We start from the raw sequence: 27,108 nt of genomic DNA on the forward strand, positions 1-27,108 counted from the left end.
TCACAGGTCACAATTTGGAGATGTTCCAATGGTAGAATAAATGATAACTTCTAAAATAAACATTTATGTTTCCACTGTAGGTTTTAAGTTTCATCCTGGGGCACTGCCACATTGTCAGTCACCAGGGACACTTAACCCCAGGTCTGACGAGGGCATGGAGAGCCAGGATGTCACAGCTGACGTAAGAATAGGCAGTAAAATAAGCTCCATAGGCACAAGCATGCAGGGGCTCAACGGGAGAAGGAACTTCACACATAGCTTCATTAAACCCATCTCACTGCAAGACAGGGAAGAAATCACCCACAGCAGCTACATTATAGTGACACAATCTGACATGGGGCCAGATGACATTTGCTGATTTTATTTGAAGTTGACACTTTGGGACAACTTGGGACAGGGCACGGCAATTGAGAAGATCACAGCAGTGAGAAGATGGCAGGGACCTTCATGCCAGCTCCATTAACTCCCATGCAGAAGATTAAAAATAAACCAGTGCAGACTAATTAATGTATTGAAGAAGGAGAGTATGAGAGCCATGGAAGGAAAGAAGGTGAGAGGCTAAGATTTGAAAGAATGAAAACTGTTGCAAGAAAACATTAGAGGCTCCAAAAGCTATAAAAAAGTCATCAATATTTGATGCGTTGCTATCATAGATTATTTACAAGTTCAACACATTTTTTATTCATTGTATTTTCATTCAAAATATGCAATAGCTATAATTTCCAGCGCTGTATTTCTGAAGTCATCAGAGAACACTACTTATTGCAACACCTATACGATTCTGTTATGTCTGCAAAGAATGCAGCTTCTTAGCCCTGCAGAAAAGTCCTGATTCCCACCTCACATTTGAGCTAAGAAATGAGAGCTTAAGTCCAAAGCTTATTTATTTTGTGATGACACCATAACTTGAAATGCTAAAACAAACGGAATCCTTCACACCGTAACTAGAACTGCTGTAACAAACCTGATCCAGGTAAATTTACATCACTCTTCAGACTAAGAAAATACCACAGAGGTGTCATAACCCTTCTATCTATTACTCCATGTCTGCAAAATGAAACCCACAGTGCTTCCATTTAGAATGACATATGATTTATTCATATAACTCACAAGTAGTTGGACACTACTCCAAGTTTAATCTCCATATGCAAGTGATTTACACAAACATATAGTACTAAAATTGCTTGCTTAGAAGGTAAAAAATACCATGGGTATGAAATGCCATGGTAGATGCTGTTCAATATGCTACACATTCTTAGTGTCAGACACTTTCACTCATTTCTGATTTTAGAAAAAAATGCAGTTTGCCATTTCTTGTTTTTTAAGTAGTCTGGGAAACTCGGGTGGGTTTTCTCTAAACCTTCCAGTCAATTATTTTTCCCAGTCCTTATGAACTGAACTGACAACCAAAGCTACAGTTTGAGTAGTTCAAAAAAATATATTGATTTCTGCTCCTCTGAATTCACCAAGCGCAACGTAATCAAATCACATCGCCGCCTTCCAACATGCGACACAGAATACCAAACCCTGTACAGCCAAAGAAAGGTGCAGGAATTTAAACTGTGCTTCAGCATGGTGGTGTTGGTGCCGACAACCTGACAGTGCAATTTTTGGCCCCTACCAGTATTCAGTAGTTGTGAGTGACTGCACTTCCCTGGGAATATGTGAGCATCACCAGATCATTTGGTATTCATGCAGCTGTGGAGCCTGATTGTAATTCTGCATAAACTTCTTACTGAAACTTGTATCTAGTAAGCCTCATTATCTCTGCATTAAGCATATATGGCTGCATGGAGAAAATTGGACTTTAATGTGTTTGTCTACATCAGATTAAGTTACACATATTATCTCCTAGACGAGGTCCGAACATATATTTCGCTTGAAATGCCAGTAGTTATCTTTAAACATACCAAGAAGTTAAAAAGCTCTCACAATACAAGATCCAGCCACATATTCCACATATACAAAACACAGCTAGAGAAATACAATTCAATTTTTCGATGCTGAATTATGAGAAAAGTCTAAAAAAATAGAAAAACTCTGATACCCAGACATCAATTCAGAATGTAACACCGCATAATGCCGCAATATGAGCACCCATTTAAAATGAGAAATCCCCCAAGAGAAGCATAAGGGGATCTAGTACTTGTGACAAAAATAGATGAATACTGCACCAAAAACATGCATACAATTGCCATGGTCATTCAGTATGCTAGTGATGGTCTAAACAGTGATCTAACACAGGAGTGAAAGAGTGTTTCCAAATAAAATCACGTGAATAACTACATATTGATTAAGCTTTCTGATGCAGCAAAGTGAGGGCACAGAGCCATCTCGGGGTTCTGGAGCTGTTTCAAGATTCGCTTGTGAAATTTCTCTCTGACGCGATTGAACTCCATTATATCCAGTGGATCCTCTTCAATCCAGAATTTGTGGAATTCATGCATTAAGTAGCCTACAGAAGAACAATTAACAATCATTATAAGAGAAATGCAGCGTTTAAAATCATATGAAACCAAAAAAGAACTGGCAGTTCATAATTATGACGTGCACAAAGAATTCTGATCACCAAAGTCTGGCACCTCACAGAACTATGCAGGGATAAGTCTATGTCTACCTTTAAGACTGCTGCAGCATAAGGCATGTACATGACTTATGTCTTGTCAAACTAAAGGAACTGGCAGAGTTTGCTGCCATGGCATTGGCATTGCACATGCTGGATACTTAATGTGAATATTCCTCCTTAATTTCAAGAAGGGTTTTTAGAAAGCTGACTTAGAAGCAAGCTCAAGGTTCGATGAACATCAGCAGAACTTCCAGTAGTTAAAAGAACTCATTAAGCATCCTGACATATATATGGATGATGAGCTGTTAACTTCATTCAACTATGTTAAATCAACTAAAACATAAAACTAATGAGCAGGGAAGATGATACTGATTACATTCTTGGTTCTATGATTATATGAGCCATCGAGGATATGTAACCTCTCGTTGCAATACAGTGAAACATGCAGGTTATGTGTGTCCAGAAAGTGATGCTGTTTGTTGTACAAGAGGCTTAGCTGGTTTTACCCAGTTCCCTCTACTTCATTATAGTCAGCCACAAATACACATGCATATTTCTAACTTAAATTTCACTGTATGTTTGCAAAGTTTCTCATTATGAATTTGAGAAACTCCATTCAAAAGGCACCTTAAACACATAGAATCATAAAGCTGGAAAAAACCTCTAAGATCACCTAGACCAATTGACAACTCATTACCACCATGCCCACATCTTTGGATCTATATACTCCAGCAGCCAGAGGCTGTTTCATTCCAAGAGGTGGTTCTTTCAAAGAAAGCTCAGTTAAAAACCCTTAAAAATCACTAAATAAAATGTAAGACATTAGATCTTCATCTCCAAAACTCTCAGTTTCCAAAAGACTTTAGCTGACCATGCCACTGAATTATCATAAATAGGAAAATCAGCCCATCTTGTCTTCTTGATATTCGTTCCTTGATTGCACTTTGAAAACCATTAGAAATGTGGTGCTTGCTGTTGTACCCTTCTGGCAAAGATGCACATCAGGTCTGTGCTATAGAAGGAATGCTTGAATATAGCCGAGAGGGCTGGATAAAAACAAGTCTACTGAGGGATGCAGGGAAACATTTGTATTTAAATGAAGATATCTAAGATGGATTTATGGGAGAAGTATCTTTAGAGGCTCTTTAGAAGCTTAAGCTCTTTCTTTTTATTACTTAAAATCAATTTAAGCAGGTAGGAAGGTCAACAGTTCAAGCACTTTTGTTTTTTGTGCTTTGTTTCACTCCCTGGTTCGGTGGTATCAAGCGTTGCAACTAAGTACTGGGTCACAAATATAGGACAGCAAGACCAGCATGACAGTATCTGTACTGTGTCAGCAGATTTGCTATAATCTGCTATCTGCAAGGGTAGACAAAATAAGAGTAATAGGAACATGGATCAAGTCACCTTCCCATCTCCCCACTTACAGAAGGTCTGCTGAAAGTGAGTGAGCGTCGGTGCCTCTGGAGCAACGTTGTAGAAATGGGTCTTCAGAGCTCCGCTCACAAGCAGGTTATATGCAAGGTCTGTTATGTTAATGCCCACAATAGCAAATGAGTAGCTGTAAAAACAAGTAAGTATTTGTTGAGAGCTTGTTTTCTTTCCACAGGCTGTAAGAAACTCTGACACTGACTCTGCAGATGGTGCGATACTGAAGTGTATTAATTCTCTCCCTCAGCAGCTTCCAGAGGGGGTGAAAAACTGGAAAAACATTTATCCTATCTATTTTGTACCCTCTAATGGCAGTGCCTCCCTAGCAAAACATATAGACATGGTGAAAACAGGAGTTACATCACTGTGCCAGCATTTTCAGTGGAGCAGCACATGTTAATTCCTGTGGAACAAATAAATAACCCAGGAGTCCGTGATCTTGCTTCTCACATGAAATAAACACTCCACATGGTGGCTGTGCCTTCAAGGTGACCTGATATTCACTACTTTAACCTTTTGGCCCAACTGAAAACCCACAATTGGGAACATCAGGGTCAGACAATTATTTCCATAATGACGCTCATAAGGCTAAAAAGCCCATGAGAGAAACCCAGCTGAGTCATTTCCAGCTTCTTGTCAGCAGAGGACTAGATACACAGGCAAAAACCTAAATCAGAGCATGCTGGGAAGAGAATTAAAATATCTGACCTATGAAGCAAAATTCTGTCCTGCAAAGAGATCAACAAGGAAAATACATTTACAATTAGAAGTCTTTCCATTTGTAAACCTGCTGTCTAAAGAACTGAATATTTCTGGCAATGACCATTTCCCAAAATAAGAAAGCAAAGGAAACATATTTAGTTTTATATGTCCCAGGAGTAAAAAAAGTAAATCTGTAAATTAGCTGCAATGTAAGGCCTAATGGCAAATTCCACAAAGCAGTGAAATACAAGCATTAAAATAAGGTATTATAGATTCTCAGATACACTCGTAATTATACTTTCTTGAAAGCAGATTAAAACCTGTCTCTGACAGAGAGGAGACATGACCATTTATATACTAGGAAGAATTAAACAGTCAGTTATAACTGCACTATTCATAGCACACAGAAAAAGCTTTTTCTTTGCTGCAAGATTTTGCCCACTCCTAATTTGTACTTCAAAGTAAGTTTATCTGGTAATCTTTGATTAAAATCAAGATGTGGTTAAGACAACGCATATTAGCATGTGTGCTGGAAATTCCTTAAAGAAATAGCCTAGACCACTCCCTGTTTCCTTCAAATACACACCATAAGAGTTAAGTTTAAAGTTGCCACAGACACACAAGACTTTTAAACTTACCCAATTGCCTTATCAAACTTTTTCTTCTCCCATTCAACTTTGCTGAACTGGCTGGAAAAAAAATAAAATAAAACCCAGATATTACCAGGAAGTGCTAGAAGACAAATATTTCCTTTCCATTTATTTGCTACTGTAACATTAAACAAACACAGACTGTATTCTATTCCTATAGATACTGCTAATTTAACTCCATTTCTGACTGAATGGGTTGGTACAGGGACACACTGAAATGGGTAGCTTGCCTTGTGGTATCACTGATATCCTTTGTCATCATTACAAAGTATGTGACAGCATCACCTCTCTTAGTAAATTATTTTCTATGCTAACCACAAAGATGACCCACACCAACTAAGTCTGAGCTATGCAAGAATAATAAAAATATATATATATAAAGAAGAAAATGAGTTGATTTAGCTTTACATATGCTCAAAGGTGTACAAGATGATCATCGTGGGAGAAGTGATCTGCTTGGAGGCAAACAAAACCTTTCTATAAGAAGAATGTTTGTCATGTCCAATCAAGCCAGAAGCCACTCAACAGCCAAAAGCAAGGGACCATGTTTTTTGTTATTTAATTTAATAGTTAGGGAAGCCCCTTTTAATTAAATTTATTTCAAACAAAGCTATACAATGCAGCGACCAAGAGCTGACATTTAACTGACCAGGCTTTACCTGTATCTATATAGTAACTGAAACTTGTGCATTTATCACCAGCTACAAGCAGATGAGGGTCTGACCCTCACCAGCAGATTAAGATTTAGAGTCTGGGGGGAGTCTAGGCATAGTAAAGTAACACAGACCTTTCAGGCTTTAGACTGCACATCATAGATAACTATGTGAATGTGCCTTTCCTAGACTATACTTGAACTACAGTGAGTTTATATTACACTAAAAACAGTGCCCCGGACTTCACTCAAGTATAGCGTTTAAGAGATATTTCCTTTAAGTATTAAAGATTCAGAGAGGTTCACACCCATCCTAATCTGTTACCACGTTATGTAAGTGGGAACAAAACTTTGCATCCTAAGTGGCTTGGTGCGTAAGTACACACCAATGTATACTTATTCTCAACAAATGCAGTCATTTTGTAGGTTATGGCATAACATCAGTGAGAAACCCCAAGCAAACGTTTAACAAAGGCAGCACACTTAGGATGTGCACAAGCAATGTAGTTCAACAAAAATAGAAACTACATTGATCATTATCAGGTCAGAAATCAGCACTGCTGCTAAGCAACCACACCAGGAAAACACCACAGGCACCATGAGCAGCATCCATCTTGTAGTGAATGCTCTTTCAAGGGATAAAAATTGCACATGCTCACGCAGCACTGCAAGACTTGGTAATCACACATGGAAATGGAGAACACAGGATTCCCAGCCCAGCACTGAACACTCATCACTTGTGCAGCATTGTTCTATTTCCAATGTAAGTCCTGGGCTCAGTTAAACAAAAATTTGTCTATTTTTTTTTTTTAAGCTTCATGACAATCCCTGTTCATCGGCATACATTAACAAAGCATCCATGCACAGCACAATACATAAAGGGCAGACCAAATCTGGGGGGTGCTTATAGTGAGAGAGTGAATGCCAATATATAAAAAGAAGCCTCAGACAAATTGAATGTGAGGATTTAAATCAAAGCTCAGAGTCTATTGTGCTTCCATTCCGTCTGACCCTACAAGTGCTTTTTGTCACAGAATTACCATTAGGGACTTCACTACAAAATAATGAGATGAAAAGCTTTACAAGATTCACACGTGCACCTGCTATAGTGGTATCTAACACTACTGGTTACAGGTAGAAGGAAAAAAAATATTTTGAGACAACTGATTTCTGTTGCACTGGCTCAGAGGCATCCATTCCCCTAGTCCTTATTGAATAGATCTTACAGACTGTACAATTGTTTTGGCACCTGATATCTCAGAAGTCAGGACATTGAACTAGGCAGCTTAGACCAGTCACTACCTAAGGTAGTCAAAGTATGTGAATATAAGTAAAAGGAGAACATAGTGAGTTTTTTTCAGCTGTGCTACCCAGTGCTTGGCATAGGCTACTTTTGATTACCAGTTCAGTCACAGTTGGTATGAGCATATTTGGACTGCCTACTATTTCCTACCCCTACTTAAAATTCACCTAAAATCTGTTGATTAAATTTGGTACTCAGTATGTTTGAAACAGAGTTCTCCAGGTACAGCAAGCAAAGTTGGTTTCATTCTTTATATATTAGCATGCTCAGAGGGTCCCAGTGCAGGACAGTCATATAAATGAGTTAACACCATGGTGTTTGGAGAAAGGGAATGGGGTTCTCTTGGTTTTGTAAGAAAGGTTTTCAGTTTATAACACTCCACAGTGCAGTATGGTTTGATCTTATTTACATGTAGTCTCATAAAACTAAGAGAAAAGAAAAAAAAAATAATACCTTATTTCCTTCTTAGTGACTTCCCTTCATTATGAAAAGACAAAAAACAAACAAAAAATAAACAACACAAAGGTAAACAAAAGTATGAAATCACTTGAAATTATAAATTAAGTGAAAACATTTAACAGTAGGTTTCACTTTTTCGAAGATTTCAGTATATAAGTGTGCCTCTTGAATTTGATCAGCTTTCAGGATCAGCACTTGAAAACAGACAGAGCACATGCCAATACCCCACCAAGAGAACACGCAGCACCCTTCCCAGTCCAATAGCCAGCACAATATTCTCTCAAGTTACTCTTCGCTTGCCTCATGCATTACCTGTATTTAGGATGAAGAGAATCAGAAAGAACTTGTTGGGCTACCTCAGTGTCCCATTCAGCGAAATACCTGCAGATGTATATGTTTAGGGTAAAATGTTAACAAAAACAGCAAAAGAAATGTTAAGAATCTAGCTATCCACACACACCAGCCCCAGCCCTTTTAAGTGTCACTACATGCATTATACAGTATGAGTAGCATATAACATCTGGAATTCTTTAAACTCAGATCCACAAAAAGAAAGATAAAAGCAGGCTCAAATGACAAGTGCAATTCCATGAGCTGCTGTTGAGCATGGGTTAGCAGACTCCTCTTTATGCCTGCCCTACATAAGATCTGTTGCTTACTGCTAGCATACGTTGGCTGCTGAGCTCAAGATGGAGCAGATCAGACTTCTTGATCTGGTAGATTCATTAAGTGAGGTAAAAGTAATCACAGGAGACGGTGAAATTAAATATGTGGGCGGGATTCCTATCCAGTGGGAGTTCAAATCCAGGTTCAAGAGTTCATGTCCTTCACTGATCTTGGATACAGAATGACATAACAGTGATTTTTTTCTCTCTCACTGTGTAAGAGCAGAAAGTATTTTTCTTCCTTCTCATAGGGAGGGGGTTAAAACATCTGCTAAAATTGTTACGTAACTACCTTCAGTAGATACACTGGCTGAAGGAAATAGCAGAACCTGATTGATTCTTAAATTTCCAGCCCCAGATGTTAGCAAACATCTGGCCTGTACAAGGCAGAAGGGAATAGTTGTGTAAATTTGTTGCGTAATTTTGAGTACAGAAATAAATTTAAGAAGTATTTCAACTACAGAAGTCTGCCATCAGTGGCTGCATTTCAAGTGTTTAGCCTAAGAATTCAGCATGGAATTCCAAAACAAGAAAGATGAGCAGTAACATAACCCTCTTATCCACCCACTTCCAGGTCATTTTGCCTAAAGAGATGTAGATACTGTTGAAAACATACTTTACAGTTACTCTCTCGTGGGAAGAGAGTGTTAACTTACTGTTTCACAGATAAATTAAAAAGGGTTATATATACACACACATCTTGGCAAATGGTGTAACCCTGTTGAATGATGAATACTGTAAGAAGGAGAACCATTCAAGAAGAGAAACCCCTCTCCCTAAAAGCTGAGACAGAAGATATTCTTTCAAGTTTTTGGTATGGAATCCCTAATGCTTTTAGAAGTTATTTCTTCAGACTTGCTAGAAAGTCAGCACATAATGCTACTTGTCACAGCTTCTGACACACAAATATATCTATAAAGAAGCATACTTACACCAAGTTATATAAGCCCAGGAGACCCATCCCTCTAAAGTCTGTTTTAGGATCATCACCTTGGAAACCAATTTCACACCACTGCTTCGAAATCCGAGCTTTCAGTGGCGAATTGGGCTTCAAGCATTTCCATAACTAGAAAGATCACAGGTAGAATATAATTACACCTCCACACATAAGTATGACTTTTTCTACTCTTAAAAGCAAGGTAAGTTTTCACATTATTTTACTTCCATTCCAGCAACCAGAGCATAAGAACAAATGAAATTCCTGGGTGTGAGGAGAGCCAGGGGAAAAAAAAAAGATAAATAAAATATAAATAATAAAATAAAATAAATAAAATAAATAAAATCTCCAACAGCTCTCAAATACTGTATCTGTTTCAGTCCTACAAAGACCTTCCAACCTGAACATCTCAACACAAGGACGTGTTTTGTTCATGCTCTGTGCCTCAAACTAGAGCCTGCCTCCTAAGCACCGAGATGGGAATGAGCTGGAACTTGGCTGTAAATCAGAGGCAGTGAGGCAAGCAATCAGTCCTCAGGCCCCTGAGGCTCTGCAGCAATCTTATCCCCAGTGTCTTTTGCAAGTCTCCAGAAGGGTTATAAATCAAGAGTGCTGACTTGGCTACCACAGAGTTAAAGAGCAGATCAGAAAACATAAAAACAAAAATCCATATAAGAATAGCACATTCCACCTCTATATTTAACTGAGGGGTGAATCATTCATTGATATCACATAAAAATTAAATTAAAAAAAAAGCAAGAAAATGATTTAAGAAGTCAGATCCTCAGCTGGAATAAATCCACTTAGCTGCACTGGCCCAGCCACTTTATTGCTTAAATATCATGTTGCTAGGCACCTAAAAGCAGACTAAATAGACTTGCCTGACAAATGCATAACTTTCTGCACATCTTATGTGCTGTATCACAAATCCATGCTTTCTAAAGTGTATTGAGAATCAAGCATTCCCCATAAACCATAGCTGGTGAGTAGGGCCTCAAGACACAGTTACACGAAGCCTCCCCAAGGAAAAGAGCAGTATGCACATTTCCAAATAATCCACTCTGAATCTGTATTAATTTTAGCAATTCAAACCGAATTTTAAATTAAGTACCTTTAGGAGGTTAAAACTTCTAATGATTTTAGTTTGCAATGACTATATAAAGCATCACGTGTTGTTTAAATCATGTTTGGCGTCTTCCTTGTTCACTCCCTGACACTTCATTCACTGACACTAAATGCAGTATTATTTATTAGTTCAATCACATTAACTTAATTTTCCTCTCATTCATAAATTGCCCTCTTGGTAAGCATGAATAAATAATAGACATTAGGATCTCAAATTACCCACTGCAGAGATCACTCAGCAGAATACCTAGAAGCAATGAAAGCCAACTGACTTATTCTCCTCCAGTGTGAGCTGGAAGCTGAATTAAACCCTTGGACATGTTTTTGTTTGACAAGACAATTCACAAAAGCAAAAGCCTGCTGTAAACAAGTGCTATTGCAGAGGTACACCGGGGATGTGGAGTTACTGATACTTTTTTCAACACCTCCACCACCAACTACTCAGGTTCCACTATGGTTTTATTCTGTTTTTAATGCTTTGTGACTACATATCACAGCTGCCATTTTCATAAACATCTAAGAACCCCAAAGACCAGGTGACCTGGAATAACGAATGGGTTCCCAGTGCTCCTCACCTGTGATCCCCTCACATCCTACTTCTTACTCTCCAAGCAGTGTAGATGCACAACAAATTTAAGAATGCTTTCCTGGAGCCAAAGATGTTCACATTAGACCTGTAGCCAGGAACCTGGTATTATCAACGACCAAGATGGTAGGTTGGCACCAGGATCTCCAACCTCCCATACATGAACTTTCTCACTGATAAGTCTGTGTGGCCTTCCAGTCAAAGACCTCTCCACCTCCAGAAAATTACACTTTTGATTGCACAGCAGCAGAATTCTATCTGCCCTATTCTGACTTGTAGATAGAAGAGGTTCTAGATAGACTCTTTTCAGGCCAGGCTCCCACCTCCCAGCACAGAGCTAACCCTTAAAAATAGCTTTTCAGACACCTACAGGAATTCTATGACCATTTGAGTCATATGTAGGATGCCCAATGGGATTTTCTAAAAGTATATGGAAGTCCAATTCAGTACAGTGACATTTCCAGAAGTTTTCACTATAACTTGTATAAGCTACTGGGTGACAAACTGTAGTGTGGAAGACAACAGCATCATCACATGCTGCTAAAAACAAAATAAATCCAAAGTTGAGTGGGAGCAGAACCACGAGTAACTTGTCTCAAGTCTTCAGTATTTTTGTTTAAATAACAAACCCATGCTACCTTATGTCTTTTTTTCTTTTTTTCTTTTTTTAAACCTTTGAAAATTCTCTTCTCTGTTGCTTTGCAGTCAAAGAGGTCTATAGCTGTCTCACTGCTTACAGTTTCAAGATCACCTTCCTCAAAACGTATTTATTTTCATGCAGTGTTTTCTATAAATCCTCAAAACTCAGTTGAGATGGCTTTCATAATTGTTCATGTATTATTCTGAAGAATGGTCTATTTTCTACTTCTATTGATAAACAGAAATTTACCAATATATTTGGTTTCTCCAATATTCAAGTGTTACCTTCCAAAATTCAAGAAGCTGAGGAGAAGAAGCGTTTATTCTGGTTATGAGAGGTAAAAATACCCTTCTCCTCTTGAAGAAAGTTGTGTGTAAGTAGGGCATACTGCTGTGCTTCTAGATCTCGCAGCACAGAGCTATTATCTGCAGTAAGAGCTGCATATTCAGTACTTTGATATAGTCCAGTCAACTGACACCTGTTCCTCAACAAGGAACAAGCTGCTCACTTGGAAGGTGCTATACCCAGACTATGCTTTGTATCTATAGGTGTTACATGCAGAATGTGCTACACCCAGTATGCTTTGTAGACTAATCTTGAAGCAGGTACACAAGGGAGGGAGGTGATAAAACATCAAGAGGTATTAAGAGGCTTAAAGACCAGCCCTTAGTAGGTGGGATGAATAACGCATGCTCTATCAGCATCTCTTAACTACCTACCTTCAAAAGCATTTCCTCATGTTGCAGATTCTCTGAATCATAAGGCTCTCGGCGCAGCTTTTCAACTTCTACAATCAGATTTCTGTACCCAACAATCTGCAGCAGACAGGCCTGAAGAGATACTCCCAGCCTGAGGGTGGAAGGAGACACAATTCAATTCACTCATGTCACAGCACTACAGCATACATATCTGTTAAATACATGCGTAATATTACATAAAGAAATTAATACTCCAATGCTTTAATTAGTACGGGAGATTTTCAAGAGATGGATATTACATTAAAGTAGGTTTTATGAGATGCATAGTCTTATTTATCATACTGCTTTGATTAAAAAATAACAATTGGCTTTTAAACTGAAATGGTGAATTTTCACATACAAAAGCCCCATTATAACAATACACAGCAGCATCCAACATCTGTTATAAGCACATCACTGAATCTTTTCCCTCATTCAAATGGCAGCTTCCCAAACAATGCCCTGAGATCAGAGAAATGAATTTAAAAAGGACAGGGGGGAAACTCAGCAAAAAGCTAAAAATAAGCATTTTATTTCCATGTCACAAGAGCCCACAAAAAGAAGCTAAAAACGTGAAGTAACACAGTTGAAAGATCTGCCCGTAGGCAGATGCTTTTTTTTTCTTTTTGTCTCTTGTTAAAAGCCACAATAATGGCTCTTTTTATCTGTTTTTATAATGCTGATCAACTTGATGCATCATAAAAATTAAAAAAGAAAGAAGACAACACGACTCTTAGGGTTTTAAATTGCAGTTCATCTAGTTTTTGGTTAAGCTTACTGTAGAATACAAGTTATGTAGTTTACCACAGCTGTGGTTATAAGGATATTTGATGACGTACAGAAATAAGGCGTTAATTTTATTTTATTTTTTAGTGGAACTGGGTTGCACTGATGATAGATACATATTAAACTGTACAGGTTCCTCACTTGTCCTGTTTGGTGCACTGAAACATTCTGTTTATTCCTTAATACTGCTCAGATTTCTGAGCAGAAGGATTTTCACTGCTTATCTTTTAAGATTAATACACAGAATAAGGGATGTCATCATTAGGCCATTTCTCCTGCTGCAACTGCATGCTATTTGTGTCTGTAACCCTTTTGGAATAATCTAAGCGGCATTTCCACCCTTTGATGTTTGTTTTTCACATGCTTCACTTGCTATACCCTACCGTTTTGTAGAAAGGTTGCATTTCAAAGAAAGATAAAAAGCCTGACAGAATTGCCAGAGTGCATCACAGAGTGCACCACAGCCACCGCGTTGTTAACTACAAAATAACCCAACAGCACAGACTGACACCTGGTTACTCAGCTTACTTGTCCCCACCACTGAATATACACACTTATTTCAAAGGAACTGTTAAATGGGACCACCTCCTTTTCAGATCACAGACACTCATGGCCTTTAAGAGCAGCTCGGTCCAAATATTCCTGGGATGGTAGCTCTGCTCTGCAAAGATGCTATGTGAACAAAAATGTCTGCACACAGATTGTAGAAGCACACATAATATGTCACATGTCCCCTCGTCCTTACCCGGGGAGATGTTATGTCTCTGCCATGCAAAGGAAGGTCAGAGCTTCTGAACAAGACAGTTTGGATGCAGGTTCTGTGATGTTTGAGAACAGGCAAACCAATGCATTTGCCTTTATCCTGCCTAAAGACATACCTGACCTGCTTCTGCTGAAGCCTCTCCAAAAGCGTTTAATACAACCTAAGTGTGTCACACATGAAAGTTCACTCCAGATTATTAAAATTTAGCTAAACTTCAATTAATGAACATTAAGGAGCAATTTAGTGGCAGGGTTTGCTTCTGTGTATGTGGCACCACCTTACACATCCCAGACCCACATTCCTCACTGCTGGGAAAAGGTCTCAGCAAATTAAAGGAGGATGCCGGGGAAGGGGAGCTGGGTATGAAAGACAGCCCTATACAAGGCTGAGTGCACATTTTCTAGCCTAAAAGCAATTCAGCATTTGTTCTATGCTAAGCACATGAACAATACCTGGATTCAATTAGAAATATTAAGGTTTTCTTAATATTTCTTAATTTCCCCTTGTATGAGGACCAAATCATTCAAATGTAAACAGGGGCCTGAACAAGTACAAGCCACTTAAACCCTTCCTCTCCTTCTATTCTAGAAGACAACTACCCAGATGGTGTTACATGAAATACTATTTTAATTAACTCCATGTTTCTTCTTGGCATGATTCCACCCTATTACTCAAGGGTACAACAATGGAAAGTGAATACTTCAATTAGCCCAACTGCTAATGCTATGGTTAGTAAAGTCCACAGGTCAGGCTCTGAGCTGTGCATATTGGCATTTACACATAGGCTCTCCTTGTGTGTTACCATCATTAATTTTTCACTGTTGTTTTATTTTTGATTTTTCCTGAATTTCAGCTATCATCGGTGTTCTGTGCTGTGGCACCCACCTCGCTTTCCCACTTAAACATAGAGTATTTGTGACAATATCCCTACTTTGTAAGCCAAGCTCTGGAATTACCAGATGCACAAAATCCCAAAGGCTTGGACAGGTGGTGATCAACTCCCTAAAATACTGTGAAATAGAAGTGGAAGTTTCAGCAGCCAATCTGGGACAGCAACGGTTAGCAAGACATTAATAGTTCAAACCAACAGCATTAAAAAAAGCGCACTGTTAAAGATTGTATTTGCATAACTCAAAGCAGTTTTAAAAATACAGAAATGATATACTGGCTCACTGGTTATGACAGACCACTTTCTTCCCTACAGCCTTGCTAAGAAGCCATCACTGTCATTTCCACGACCTCCTGCCTTGGCAGTATGTTATCCCTGGGCAAGTAGACCCCATAAATCAAAATATACTGAGACAATATGATTCAGGAAGCAGATACTCAGGACTTTCCTATTACAGTCTCCATAAAAGAGTATTCATTTCTTCATTGTTTGTTTTTTTGACAGCAAAGCTTTACACCAAAAAACAAGATTTATCTTCAAGTTGTGTACCAAAATAGCTAAGAAGAACTAGTTCTCTATGGACCTGGGTACTGAAAAGAAATCAATAATTCCCATTTGTTTCATAATGAAGTCATGAACTTACTGTGGATTTATATCCGGATTAATCTTTTTCAGCTCCATGATGTCATCTATAGTTTTTTCAATAGCATCAGGGTGAACACTTACCGAAGTTTGCAGCCGCTAAAAAGAAGTTTTAAGGTTATATAGTGAACAATAGCTTCCACAGGAATCAATAAGTTAACAGTGATAAACCTGATACCCAACAACTTCTAGATTAACAGCCCAGAAGGGTCAATTCTACACACACACACACACACAGCTTCAGACTGCTGAGTTAATTTTATACACATACAGACGCTTTGTTTCAGATTAGTGAGAAGCACAACCACTGCTACAGTGGAAGGATAAAGTGAGAGTCTTTCCCATTAGTATATTTAAAAAGAAAGTTTTCTTGATTACCTTGGTCACTAGCCTTCAACTTCTCTTACTTCTGCTTTAAAGGCTAAGAAACTGAGGCATAAAGCATGTAAGTAACTGACTGCAGATTATATAAACTCTAGGACAGGATGAGCTTATAAGAAGGACCGATTTTTACATGGGACAGATAGTGATAAGACATAAGGAAATGACTTTAAACTAAAAGAGGGGAAATTTAGGTTAGATGTCAGGAAGAAACTCTTTACTCAGAGGGTGGTGAGGCACTGACACAGCTGTCCAGAGAGCTGTGGGTGCCCCATCCCTGGAGGCATTCAAGGCCAGGTTGGATGGGGGTCCTGGGGAGCCTCAGCTGGTGGGTGGCAACCCTGCCCAAGGCAGGGGGCTGGAACTGCAGGATCTTTAAGGTCCCTTCCAACCTGAGCCATTCTGTGATTTCTATGATTCTATGATGAGGAACCCATCTAAGAAACCCTCAATTATAGAACACCACCCTTGTCTCCACCAGTGCCACACTGTGACTGTCCTTACAGCATAGGACACAGTCCTGCTTTGTAAGGCCACCTGCTACGGTGGTCACAGCTCTCTCCTCAGTAGGAGATGCCTTTCGTGTGAGATTATATAAAAACCTATATAGTGATTCTTATATGGTGAGCAAACAGCCAACTGAACAAAACGTCACAGGACACAACAGGAAAGGTGAATTATTGGATCTTTCACTCACCTTACTTTTTGAACCTTTCAGTGATGCCTCTGTAAGAGAACAAGATTTGAAAGCATTGTGTCAGACAATTTAAAATGAATCCAGTATAAACATAGCTTACTATTATTTTTTAAACAAAGTCGTACTATTTTCAGCACATACAGGAAGGTACAAAAGCTTGGAGAATTAATGGATTCAGTTACCTATTTTCATAGTTCTGGCAGCTCCAGGCTTGGTATTATAACAGATCCTTTGCAATTCACATCGCCCTGTTAGTTTCCTGACCACAAACTTCAGGCAGCGCCACAAGCACTTGCAGTAGAAGTACAGGCATACCTGGATAAACATTCTGTCAGGGGAAAAAAAACAAATGTCTGAAAATAAGCCTAGAGCAGAGCCAGCACTGTTTAAATAAGGTCACCACAGAGATTGAATGGCTTTCTTCACCCCCAAAATGCCCATTGCCTAAGAGCAGCTTTAAACCAAAACCCTTATTGACACCATGAACATTTATCCTGATGACTGTTAAAGGACAAGAGATCTCCTGAGGCTCCTTATGGTCTGAATTAGCCTGTGATCCTATGAAAGTCAGGACATAAACAAATACATGAGAAACAATCTATTTTCAAGTTGTGTGTGTGTGTGTTATTTTTTTTTCAGCATTGCAGCTGCTATCATGCCCACAGGCTATTCCAGTTACATAATCCCATCCCAAAAACAGATTTTGTAGGCTACAACTGGTGGGCAAAATTTGGCTTTCTTATTTCTACAGCTATGAAAGTCTAGTCCCTGCCACGTTACCTAAGTGTCTAACCCCCCCGAAAGCACCATGACATGAGATGTGGCACAAATCACTCAGTACCCTTGAGGTCAAAAGCATATGTCAGAAAAGGCAAATTGCCAATACTTGACAATGGAAACACTGGCATCTGGACTGGCCTTGGACATCCCCCTCTAAGTAGCTCATGCTTGAACAAAGTGTTGGACAAGGTCTCCAGAGGTCCCTTCCAATTGCAATCATTCTGTAACTATATTCTGTGAAAGCATCCATACAACTTTAGTAAGCTAGCTTGCTGTTATATGATCAGAAATTATTTGATCCTTTATGTTGTAAGTCTGTGTGCATTCATCATGAGCCTATCATCTCTTCCACATACTTTTGACATTTTCAAAGGAAATTTGTTAAAAGACTCCTTACTATCCTTTACAGCGGAGTAGTTGGTTATCCTGAAAACACTAAATTCCAGATACTTAAATCAGCATAGCTTTAATAAAGCTGGAAGAGCTCCATCGTTTCACAACACATCCTGAAGGGCATGTTGCAGAAGGACATTCAGGAAAGGGGAGATAAGTTAACTCATGTTAAAGTCCACACAGGAGTTTAATCTGCTTTATGCTCACTTTAGCTTAATCTCCTTTGAAGAGGGATTAAACTAAAGGGAACTAAAGCTATTTTATGTCTAAATGGAAGGCATTCACACAAGTATTTAGCATGCTTTAAAAGCATCACTTTATCTTCACACTTTTAGTTAATTCACTTAACACTCCTAAACACCGGTGTATAGGAAAACCCCTTGTCTTTATGCAGCAGAGGCTTCCTGTTGCATAATGATAGGAAGTGAAACCCAAAGAAAGAAGAAAGACTCCCACACTGGAATCAAGTTCTTCCAGTAGATGTTTGGTATCAACCATCAAAGAGTTGACTTAACAGCCTATCCTCCTGCACCAAGAATCAAAACAGAACACGAATAGCCATCCCTCAGCCTTCTCAGCATGACCCAGCTCTGTGCTCAGGCTAAAGGTCCAGAAAAATGCATGCAATAATTAACATTGAACCAGAAGATGAAGAGTGTCAAATAAAGTCCTGGGTTTTCATCAAAAGTTTGTAGCAGAAGTTAAACCAATTCTCTTTTTGGTCTGCTTTGCTTTCAGTTCATTACCCAGAGAGCTCATTTATAGAAAGAAAGGAGGGAAGGTTTGCTTAGCTTCGTGTAGCAGCCCACATGAGATTTCCTTCTAATGAAGGAAATGAATCCTATTAGAAAAACAAATCTAAACTAAACAAAAACTTCTGGAAGAAAGTGCATGTCTTCACTTAATTACCTCTAGGGCTGAAACATCACAACCAACTTTATTGCTCAAAACTTTCTTATCATACTGTGTGATGTGGGTAAATTCCCAATAGAAAGAAAAATGGAATGTGTTAGGTGCATTTGAATTTCACTTTTGATTATATGTTGCTTCCTTTATATTCAATGGCAGATTAATAAATCAAAGGAAAAATTCTAAATGGGATGAGCTGTGATATTTCATGGTTGCAATCACATTTGTAACTGAAATATTGCTTTGGCTGTGGTCTGAACTAAAATTAGCTATGTAAAATTGTATCTACTATAGAAAGCCACTAAAACACACTAACACTACACGTGACTCACTAAAACATGCTTAGCAGCTATAGCAAATAAAGCAGACAAACACTAGTTTTGACTAGGTTACTTATAGAAAAAGTTTGCCTTTGAAGATATCTTCAATTCTCTATTATTCATCCATCTCAAGATTACAACAGCTGAAATCTTCTGTTTATAACATGAACAGCATAAAAAGTAACACAAACTTGTTTTCAAGGAGTCATTCTTTACAAAAACGACTCTAGCTGGCAGAAATCCTGTAATAAAGCACACTTGTGAGTAAGTCAGTTTTATTTTAGCTGCTTTGGTAAAGCAGAAGCACTGGTCGCTATAATAGAAGACACAGAATACTGTTAAGAACCCTCATAGAAGTCTTGCTTTAACCATGTGTCTGGCTACTGTGGTAGCATTAACTTGTTTTAGATAAACACCAAACCTTCACTTCACTGAATCTCAGTGTTTTTTGGCTTTCTTTCCTACTTGGTCTTGGAAGTTTTCTTGGCATTGCAATGCAGTGTGCTTTCCTACCAGTCTATGTAGTTATTCACACAGGTTGCACAGGAAAAGCAGCCAGGAGGGTTATGAGTATCTCCAGGGAAGGAGACTCCACAACCTCTCTGGGCAGGCTGTTCCAGTGCTCCGTCACCCTCACAGTAAAGTTCTTCCTCTCGTTCAGACTTCCATTCTCAGCTTGCTCCCCTTGTACCTTGTTCTGTCACTGGGCATAACACCAGACCCTGTTTTAGGTCCTATGGATAGGACCTTTGCAATTATTTTTCCTGGAAAACAGCTCAGTGAAGAAAGTGTTGCACAACAGGATGAAGTCTTGGGAAGGTGAAGACAAACTGTCTAGCTGTGCATGGACAAGATAACCAAATAAGTGATTAAGCAAGTGATACTACGCTGTGAGAATTTAATGAACTTGACCATCTTTGGCTTATTTGTGCAAACGAAACTGTGTACAGAAGCTCAACCAAGGAGTAATCACCAGTCATCGTTTCCGCCATGCACAAGAGTGCTATTAACTACAAGAAATTTTTGTTCTGTACTTTTTTAGATTTGACAACTGAAACTCATCTCTCCATTTAGAGATGAAAGCAAATCACCATAGGAACAAGAGAACATATAAACATAGTTTTTAACAGCAGCTTTCCACACTCTCTTCTCTTGCTTTCTACTGGCTTTATTTTCATTTCATCTGAAGCAACGCCAATAAGACAGAACTTGTGCTTTAAATTGCTGATGCTCACTGACTCTTTTGCCACCAGAAGCTTTTAGGATTTACTGACAGAAGCTAAAATGTCTGCCACAGGTGCTTCTCCAAGTTGAGAGTGTTACAGAATTTTAGTGTAAGTTTCAACCAAGGTGGAAGTGTCCAAGTGTCAGAGGGACTCCTCAAAACTCTCTACCCCCCCGCCCCCCAAAAAAAAAACAACAACAAAACAAACATGGAAGGATTAAACATTTAACTGAGGAAAAGTTCAATTATTTAATAAATAATATTTTAAACTCCAGGGATAATTCAGATAAAAGCAAACTGCAAAAGAAAAGAAATGTAGAACAGCTGCTTTCATTTAGACGTAGCCTTGGACTAGAGGTACAAACACTGTCAGTAAGATAAGAATCCTGCAGATTATTGATGAATGCCCCTGGGTTTAGAGTTATTCCAGTTACTGGAGTGTTGATGTAAAAAAAGTTTTCCCACTGGAAAGCAGCAGCTGTTGAAAAACAGTAAATGAAGAGGCAGAGAAACTGCAGGTACATTAAACACACTGATGTCTAAAAATGACAATCTTATAAAATACTCGTATAATATCCAGACGTCAAAGTAATTACCACTTGCATAAATAAGAACATCCCCTTCTTGGCTATGAAGATGTGCAATACAGTTCTGTGACAGGCAGGAACGTAGGAAGCATTTCAGATTGAGAAATTAGAACGCATAAGCAACAGAGTCAATTTATGACTCATTTTGAGTTTTTTGCATTTTAATTGTTCAAGCGCCTTAGGACTTCAGTTTAACAAAGACAGTCTTTTATAATGACTGGTCTTTTTACATGGCACCAGAGCACACATTTCCCTTACATCTTTTTTAATTAATGCCTCATTCAGTGTCTGAATTTGGAGTTCATGGATTATGAGCAATGTTTCTAAGATACTTTTGCACCATCATTTTACTTTTCAGTTTAAGCAGTGATGGTGACTGACAGAGAAGATAAGTAACTTCATATTCAAGCCATTTTGGACTAGGTAAAGGCTACCTTTGAGAGGATATCTTAAAAGAAAACAAAGAAAATCAAAATGCACAGAACACAACACAATCAATGATCCCCCCAAAAACAAAGCCCTAAACTATCCAACCCACATCTTGAGTAAATATGTGCATCAGAAGCAGTAAAACAATATGCCACACTTTTTAAAGTGGATGTTGTATATTTATCTGACATTCTAAATATCAGCAGGAAAAGATTTATTATCTTCATGTAAAACAGTTTACCTGTGTCAAAAGCATAAAGCAAACAATTTCTTACTGTCTTCCTTTAAATATGAGGTGTGTTATTTGTACATACTAAGCAACTGCAATCTTGGTAGTGTAGCCAACACTGTTTTACATTTTCCCTCTCCTTTCATGTGAGGCCCTTACGGCTTCATACACTTGTGGATCATACATAACGAAGGGATCCTTTTCTCTGCTCCGCCTTGATGAGACATCTGGAGGACTGTATTCACAGCTGTACTTGCCATACAAGAGACACAAATAAGTCCAAGTAGGTAAAATGAAGTTTCATAAACTGTAACTGCCATCAGCATCAACTAGTCCAGTTCTTGCTCTATGTTGTGCACCAGGAAATGTACTGTAACATTGAGCAGTCCTCACCAGCAGCACACTGCATTTGATCTTAATAAGCAGTTCAGGACAAATTGACCTGCAGTAGTAGCCAGGGAGCTTGCTAATAGACAAAAGCTAACAAATACCAAACAATATATTTTAACTTCTTTACTTCCCAGCTTTACTCATTATCACAGAAGCCTGCAAATGCAACAGCAATGTGTAACAGAACTTGCTGTTGCCAGTAAGCACTTTTCTTGGAGAATAACCATAGTTTATTGCTTAACGTCCTCGTATCTTTTTAATACGTAAGAATTTTGAGCAGTATAATACTCATATCAGTCTCACGTTAAAAGGATTAACCTCAAATATGAAAAATTCAGATTCTTGAAAGAACACAGAATAGTTTTCCCATTTCAATAGTGTTTTCTTGTTTGAGGTGCTGTGTTCTATCACATGCCACCCTCCCCCTTAACCTCACCTTCTTTTCGTAAACACTAGACTTTTCGTAATTAAGTCCTATAACAATTAAACAAGAAATTGCTTTTCATGGCCTATGCCATGGCTAATGAAGAGAAGATAACAACATAAAGACTTCTCAAAACTTCTAGAATTCACTTCAGAAATGCCATGTAAAAAAGGAGTTGGTTTCTTCAGAAGCATCAGAGGAACAAAAGTAATCAAAACAGCATGAGTTTTCCTATGTGGAAAAACCACTGTGAGGTCAGGAAAACCAAAAGAGAGAACAGACAGTTTAAAGGGAAATATAAGTGTTAACAGGAGTCAGGGAAGAACTGCCAGCTTGGAGGTAGTCAGCAGCTCGGCTTCTCCATAAGGCAGGAACAAAATTACATTATGCTCAAACAATACCAGGCCTTAGAGGGAGCAAGTTATAAATCTCTCAGTGACTTCATATTGGAGGCTTCCACTGCAGCCATAGGGTGGCAGAGAACTACTTATCAGTGATCATTGCCTAGATCACATATGGCACAGATGTGTAACCCTAGATTAAACTGTTTAAAAAATAATAATAATCAAAGCTGTAGAGAGAAAGAAAGGGAAAAGTTATAGAAGTACTGAGACGGCAATCACTGGCATGGTTCAAGAAGGAATGCCCCAGCATGGCTGTAAACCATCAGGTCACTGAATCGGCATTCAGGACTGAGGACCATCGATGATCTGCGCCATAGAGCTGCAGCAATCAACCCTCTCACCACCCTGATAAGGTCAAAAGGGAACACATTAATGCTCAACTTAATGGCTCATTAAATCTTAGCTGTCTTCTGTGGGTGTCAGCAAATAAATAACCACTTCACACTTTTAACCTGTACACATTCTGCTTAGATCTTTTTTTACAGCTGACTCAAAAAAACCTAAACAAACCAAACCAAATGTCCCACTGAAATGCCTGGGGCAAGGACAGCTTCACAACAGACATTACGGATGATCAGACTAGAGGTTATGATGCTGATATCCATAGCATGTGCATAAACAGCCCAAAAAGAAAGAAAAACAGTGACAGATGCTCTATACAGAAACATATGTTTCCGTCCTCTTGAGAAAGGTTTCTCCCACCCAGACAGAATATGATTGCTTTGGTTTATATACAAATTAAGCTCTTGATATGTATTAACTTCTAGGGATGTTCAATTCTTTCCATTGAGTGCAGAACAAAGACGGCTTGAGCTTTCTTTAGTAAAAGCTGGTGTTTGCAAGTCCCCTGTACTACTGTTAGTTTACAAAGAAACTGCAAGTCATACACTGGAGCAAATGGAGCAGAGCCACCTTCAGAAATATTTGCATACCTTCATCAAGCTCTCTTCTGCAACCTCTCTTCTGCAACTTCACAAATAGTTCTCCAGAATTCCAAGTTGCAAAAAACAGACACCCTGAGCACTAGAGGTACACTACTACTGTGGAGCAATCCAAACCCATATGACATTTCCCACATTGTTTCTATAAAGTACGGAAAAGTAAAATTAAAATTAAAACAGCTCTAATGAAATCTAGGTGAAGAGGAAATGAATCTCATCTGAACTAGTTCCCATTTTCCATACTGCTGATAACAACTAAAACATTTGACTCGCGGCAGCATGGAAGCAATTATTATCATCACTTAACACTTGAAAAAACATAAAGAACAGTTACCTCAGGAAGTGTTTCATGATGGTGGCTTGTGTTACAGCAGCTCTAATCAACCGATGATCACCAATAACCTCTTCTTTGCAGGTGACACCAGCGCTGTAGAAATAGAATTGTGATGTATTTACTAACCAAGAAAAAGTGGTACTTCAGTTTTCTATGTTGCTGTTTAAACAATATCTTTCCTATGTTTCCACTGATATATAAGAAACATCACATCAATAAAAGCAAAAATTATAATTTGCCTCTTCAGCCTGAACACATATTCTGACCAGCACACAACCCATGTTTATTTTGTGAAAAATCAAATCTTCGAATCAGAGCACAAAGTAAGAACATCCAGATTTTCCTTCAAGCTGTTTCAAACACCTTTGGGTTCACAGCAGCTCCCAAGCAGCAGTGTCAAGAGACATTTATCTGTCTTGGGTGTTAGAAACCCTTTGCTCTCCAGAATTTACAGCAGTACTTGGAGACGAAGAGTAAAAGCAGCTCGTAAGCTAAAAGATAGAGGGTCCAGATTTAATTTTTAGAATCCTAGAATCATCTAGGTTGAAAAAGATCAACTCCAATCATCAATCTGACCTATTGAGTCCCATCATCCAATGTGAGAGATGTCAGGTGATTACCTACTTCCCCAGGGTCAAATTTTATGCATAATACATAAAATAGATGTCTTAATAATAGTCATAAAATAGACACAGTTGACAATGTTGACCATTTGTTCTGAGCCCCGGTGTGCTAAAGGTAACTTTCACTGTAGTTACCAGTTTTTTCAAGTGGAGAAGAACAAGAAAAGTTCAAGTACAATAAATAAGTAAATAAATAATAACAACACAAAAAAAGCCAACCAACTTATAAATGTAACCTTGTCCATGCAGTACAGCCTCTCCCCAACCACCTCAATTACATTTAGGAAACTGGCAGTAAAGAATTGCTTAAATAATGCTCACATGTGAATAGATTCAGACTTCACAGTTTACTGTACTTTATTTATATCCTGTAAATGACAATTAAAATGCCAGAAAACAAAGGAGTACAGTTTCACAGTTGGGAAAAACTTTGTCTAAGATTTAAAGTTAACACATTTTCAAGATTTGTACTAATACGAAACACACGTACAGGCTTAGATGAAGGCTACTCTGATAAGAAGTTATTTAAGAGAATTCTTCCTTCATGCAGCCCCCAGAAGACAGTCTGAAGGCCTTCAAAATCTGGTCTCTTTTGTGACATAATGGAAAGCTCTATGTCTAAAGAAACATACATATATGTATACACAGACACAAACACAGTGTTTTTGTTTTTGTTTTGCAGAATCTATCAGCACTGATGGGATAAAAATCTTCTTAGCCTACCTTGTTATTACTTTCTTTCCATTTCACAAGTTTTACACTATGCTGTTGCCTGTTGACAGGAACAGAAGCAGTGTTTAAGTTCACAAAAATGCAGCTATCTTGTTGGATTACATCTCATAGCACTTACTAAAAATATACAATCCCTGAACTGTGAAACCTCCCTTCATTTATATTGTTTTTGACTGGCTGAATCATGTTGCTGTCCCCTGAATACAGCTGTAATTGGTGGTGGCTGCAGTGACACCTGCTTGCAAGGGTAGAGAGAAGCTGACATCAAGCTCTGGCTCTTCAGTGAAAGCAGTAGGCAGGCTCCTAGCACCTCCCGCTACAGCTTTTGATAGACCTTTGATGGCAGCAGGCGCAGGGAGCACAGGAGACAGGCAAAAACTGGAGGGGATGTAACTTGCTCCCCTCCTCCAGTCTAATAATTTGCCGTTTAAAGGATACCACTTGTGAAAGATTCTCACAGCTGAGTCTCAGCTTTTTAGCATCAAAGGGAGGGTGAACAAAGGAAGCTTCAGCACAGCATTCGACCCATGAGGGCAGCTGTGTAAGGAAGACGCCAGAAGTGCCAGGAGTTGTCAGATCAACGCTTCCTTGAAGGGTGTGTGAGCCTCAGCCTCCAAGGTCAGCTCCTTCCTCTTCCTGATCAAGGTCCATGCTGACAACAAAGTGAGAGTAAAGCAGCAAGATCAAGGGGAAAGGAAATCACTCGCCTGCACTCCAGGGCTGTCTCATTCAACTACATCATGGTGGGAGCTGCAAAGCACTCTTCCTTCTAGTACAGTTATCAGCTACAGCCTATTATAGGTTTGATTTGAATGCTTGCTAAAAATTAGACTGTTTCAAAAACTAGCTCTTAAGAAGTTAATACTGATGTTCATAAACCTCTGTCTTCACTCAGAGAACTAAACTAAAAGGAAGGATACTAGATGGAAAGAAAAAGCATAACTGACATGACAAGTATTAAAAGCATTTGTTCTAAACCTTTTTAAAAACTCGCCCCTAGATTTATTCAAAAGAATAATTCTCCATAAAAGGAAAAAAGTCACAAAAATGAATCATAGAATCATTAAGGTCGGAAAGACCACTAAGATAATCTGCCCAACTGTTAACTTATCCCCATCATGTCCACTAACCACATCCCTTAGTGCCACATCTCCACATTTCTTGAATACCACCACCTTCCTGGGCAGCCTGTGCCACTGCCTCATCACTCTGAGGAGAAACTTTTCCTAACATCCAACCTCAACCTCCCCTGGAGCAACTTAAAGCCATTACCTCATGTCCTACAGAAACACTAAAGTCCTAATGCCACAAAAGTCCACATCAAAGCTTTTCAGAGTGGAGAGTAACAGAAGTTCACCTCACCGAGTTCTACAGCCAGTCCCTGATAGCACGGACCCAGCCCTCAGCCAGGTTAACACAGCAGTAAGAACAGCTTTCTTCATTGAAAACATCAGCAAAGCCATCATGTTCCACCAGACCACCAAGTAAGCTTTCAAGACCTGGAGGCAAGACTTCCAGTGCAAACAAATTACACAGAGCCTACACTGATGCCTTATAACCACAGACTATCCCAAGTTGAAAGGGACCCTCAAGCACCACTGAATCCAACTTCTGACTCCACGCAGGACCATTCAAAGTTCAACTCCAGTTTCTTAGACATTGTCCAAATGCTCCTTGAACCATGGGAGGTAGAGTTTGGTATAGATTTTGTGTATGTGTATGAGTGAAGAAAACAGTGTTTAAACTCTTACGAAAACCACACATTTCCACAATTCAC

At 38.8% G+C, this 27,108-nt stretch overlaps 1 protein-coding gene across 6 annotated transcripts in view; it reads right to left on the minus strand.

The window, feature by feature from the left end:
* Positions 1-340: 340 nt before the first annotated feature.
* ELMOD1 (ELMO domain containing 1) overlaps positions 341-27,108 on the minus strand; it is a 41,041-nt gene continuing 14,273 nt past the window's right edge. For 2 of the 6 annotated variants that reach the window (XM_072326639.1, XM_072326644.1), the window contains exons 2-12: positions 23,977-24,069; positions 16,794-16,939; positions 16,612-16,640; positions 15,535-15,632; positions 12,436-12,565; positions 9,361-9,494; positions 8,076-8,144; positions 7,758-7,781; positions 5,338-5,388; positions 3,994-4,127; positions 341-2,455 (exon numbers count right to left, since the gene is read on the minus strand). In XM_072326639.1, the coding sequence (XP_072182740.1) occupies positions 2,283-2,455; positions 3,994-4,127; positions 5,338-5,388; positions 7,758-7,781; positions 8,076-8,144; positions 9,361-9,494; positions 12,436-12,565; positions 15,535-15,632; positions 16,612-16,640; positions 16,794-16,939; positions 23,977-23,993 (1,005 nt within the window). In that variant the 5' untranslated portion in view covers positions 23,994-24,069 and the 3' untranslated portion in view covers positions 341-2,282. Of the gene's footprint in view, positions 2,456-3,993; positions 4,128-5,337; positions 5,389-7,757; positions 7,782-8,075; positions 8,145-9,360; positions 9,495-12,435; positions 12,566-15,534; positions 15,633-16,611; positions 16,641-16,793; positions 16,940-23,976; positions 24,070-25,322; positions 25,372-27,108 lie in introns of all 6 variants that reach the window. The other 4 variants (XM_072326642.1, XM_072326641.1, XM_072326640.1 and 1 more) reach the window with 3 other exon arrangements.

Source organism: Excalfactoria chinensis, chromosome 1, assembly GCF_039878825.1.
Source record: "Excalfactoria chinensis isolate bCotChi1 chromosome 1, bCotChi1.hap2, whole genome shotgun sequence".
NCBI classification, from domain to species: Eukaryota; Metazoa; Chordata; class Aves; order Galliformes; family Phasianidae; genus Excalfactoria; species Excalfactoria chinensis.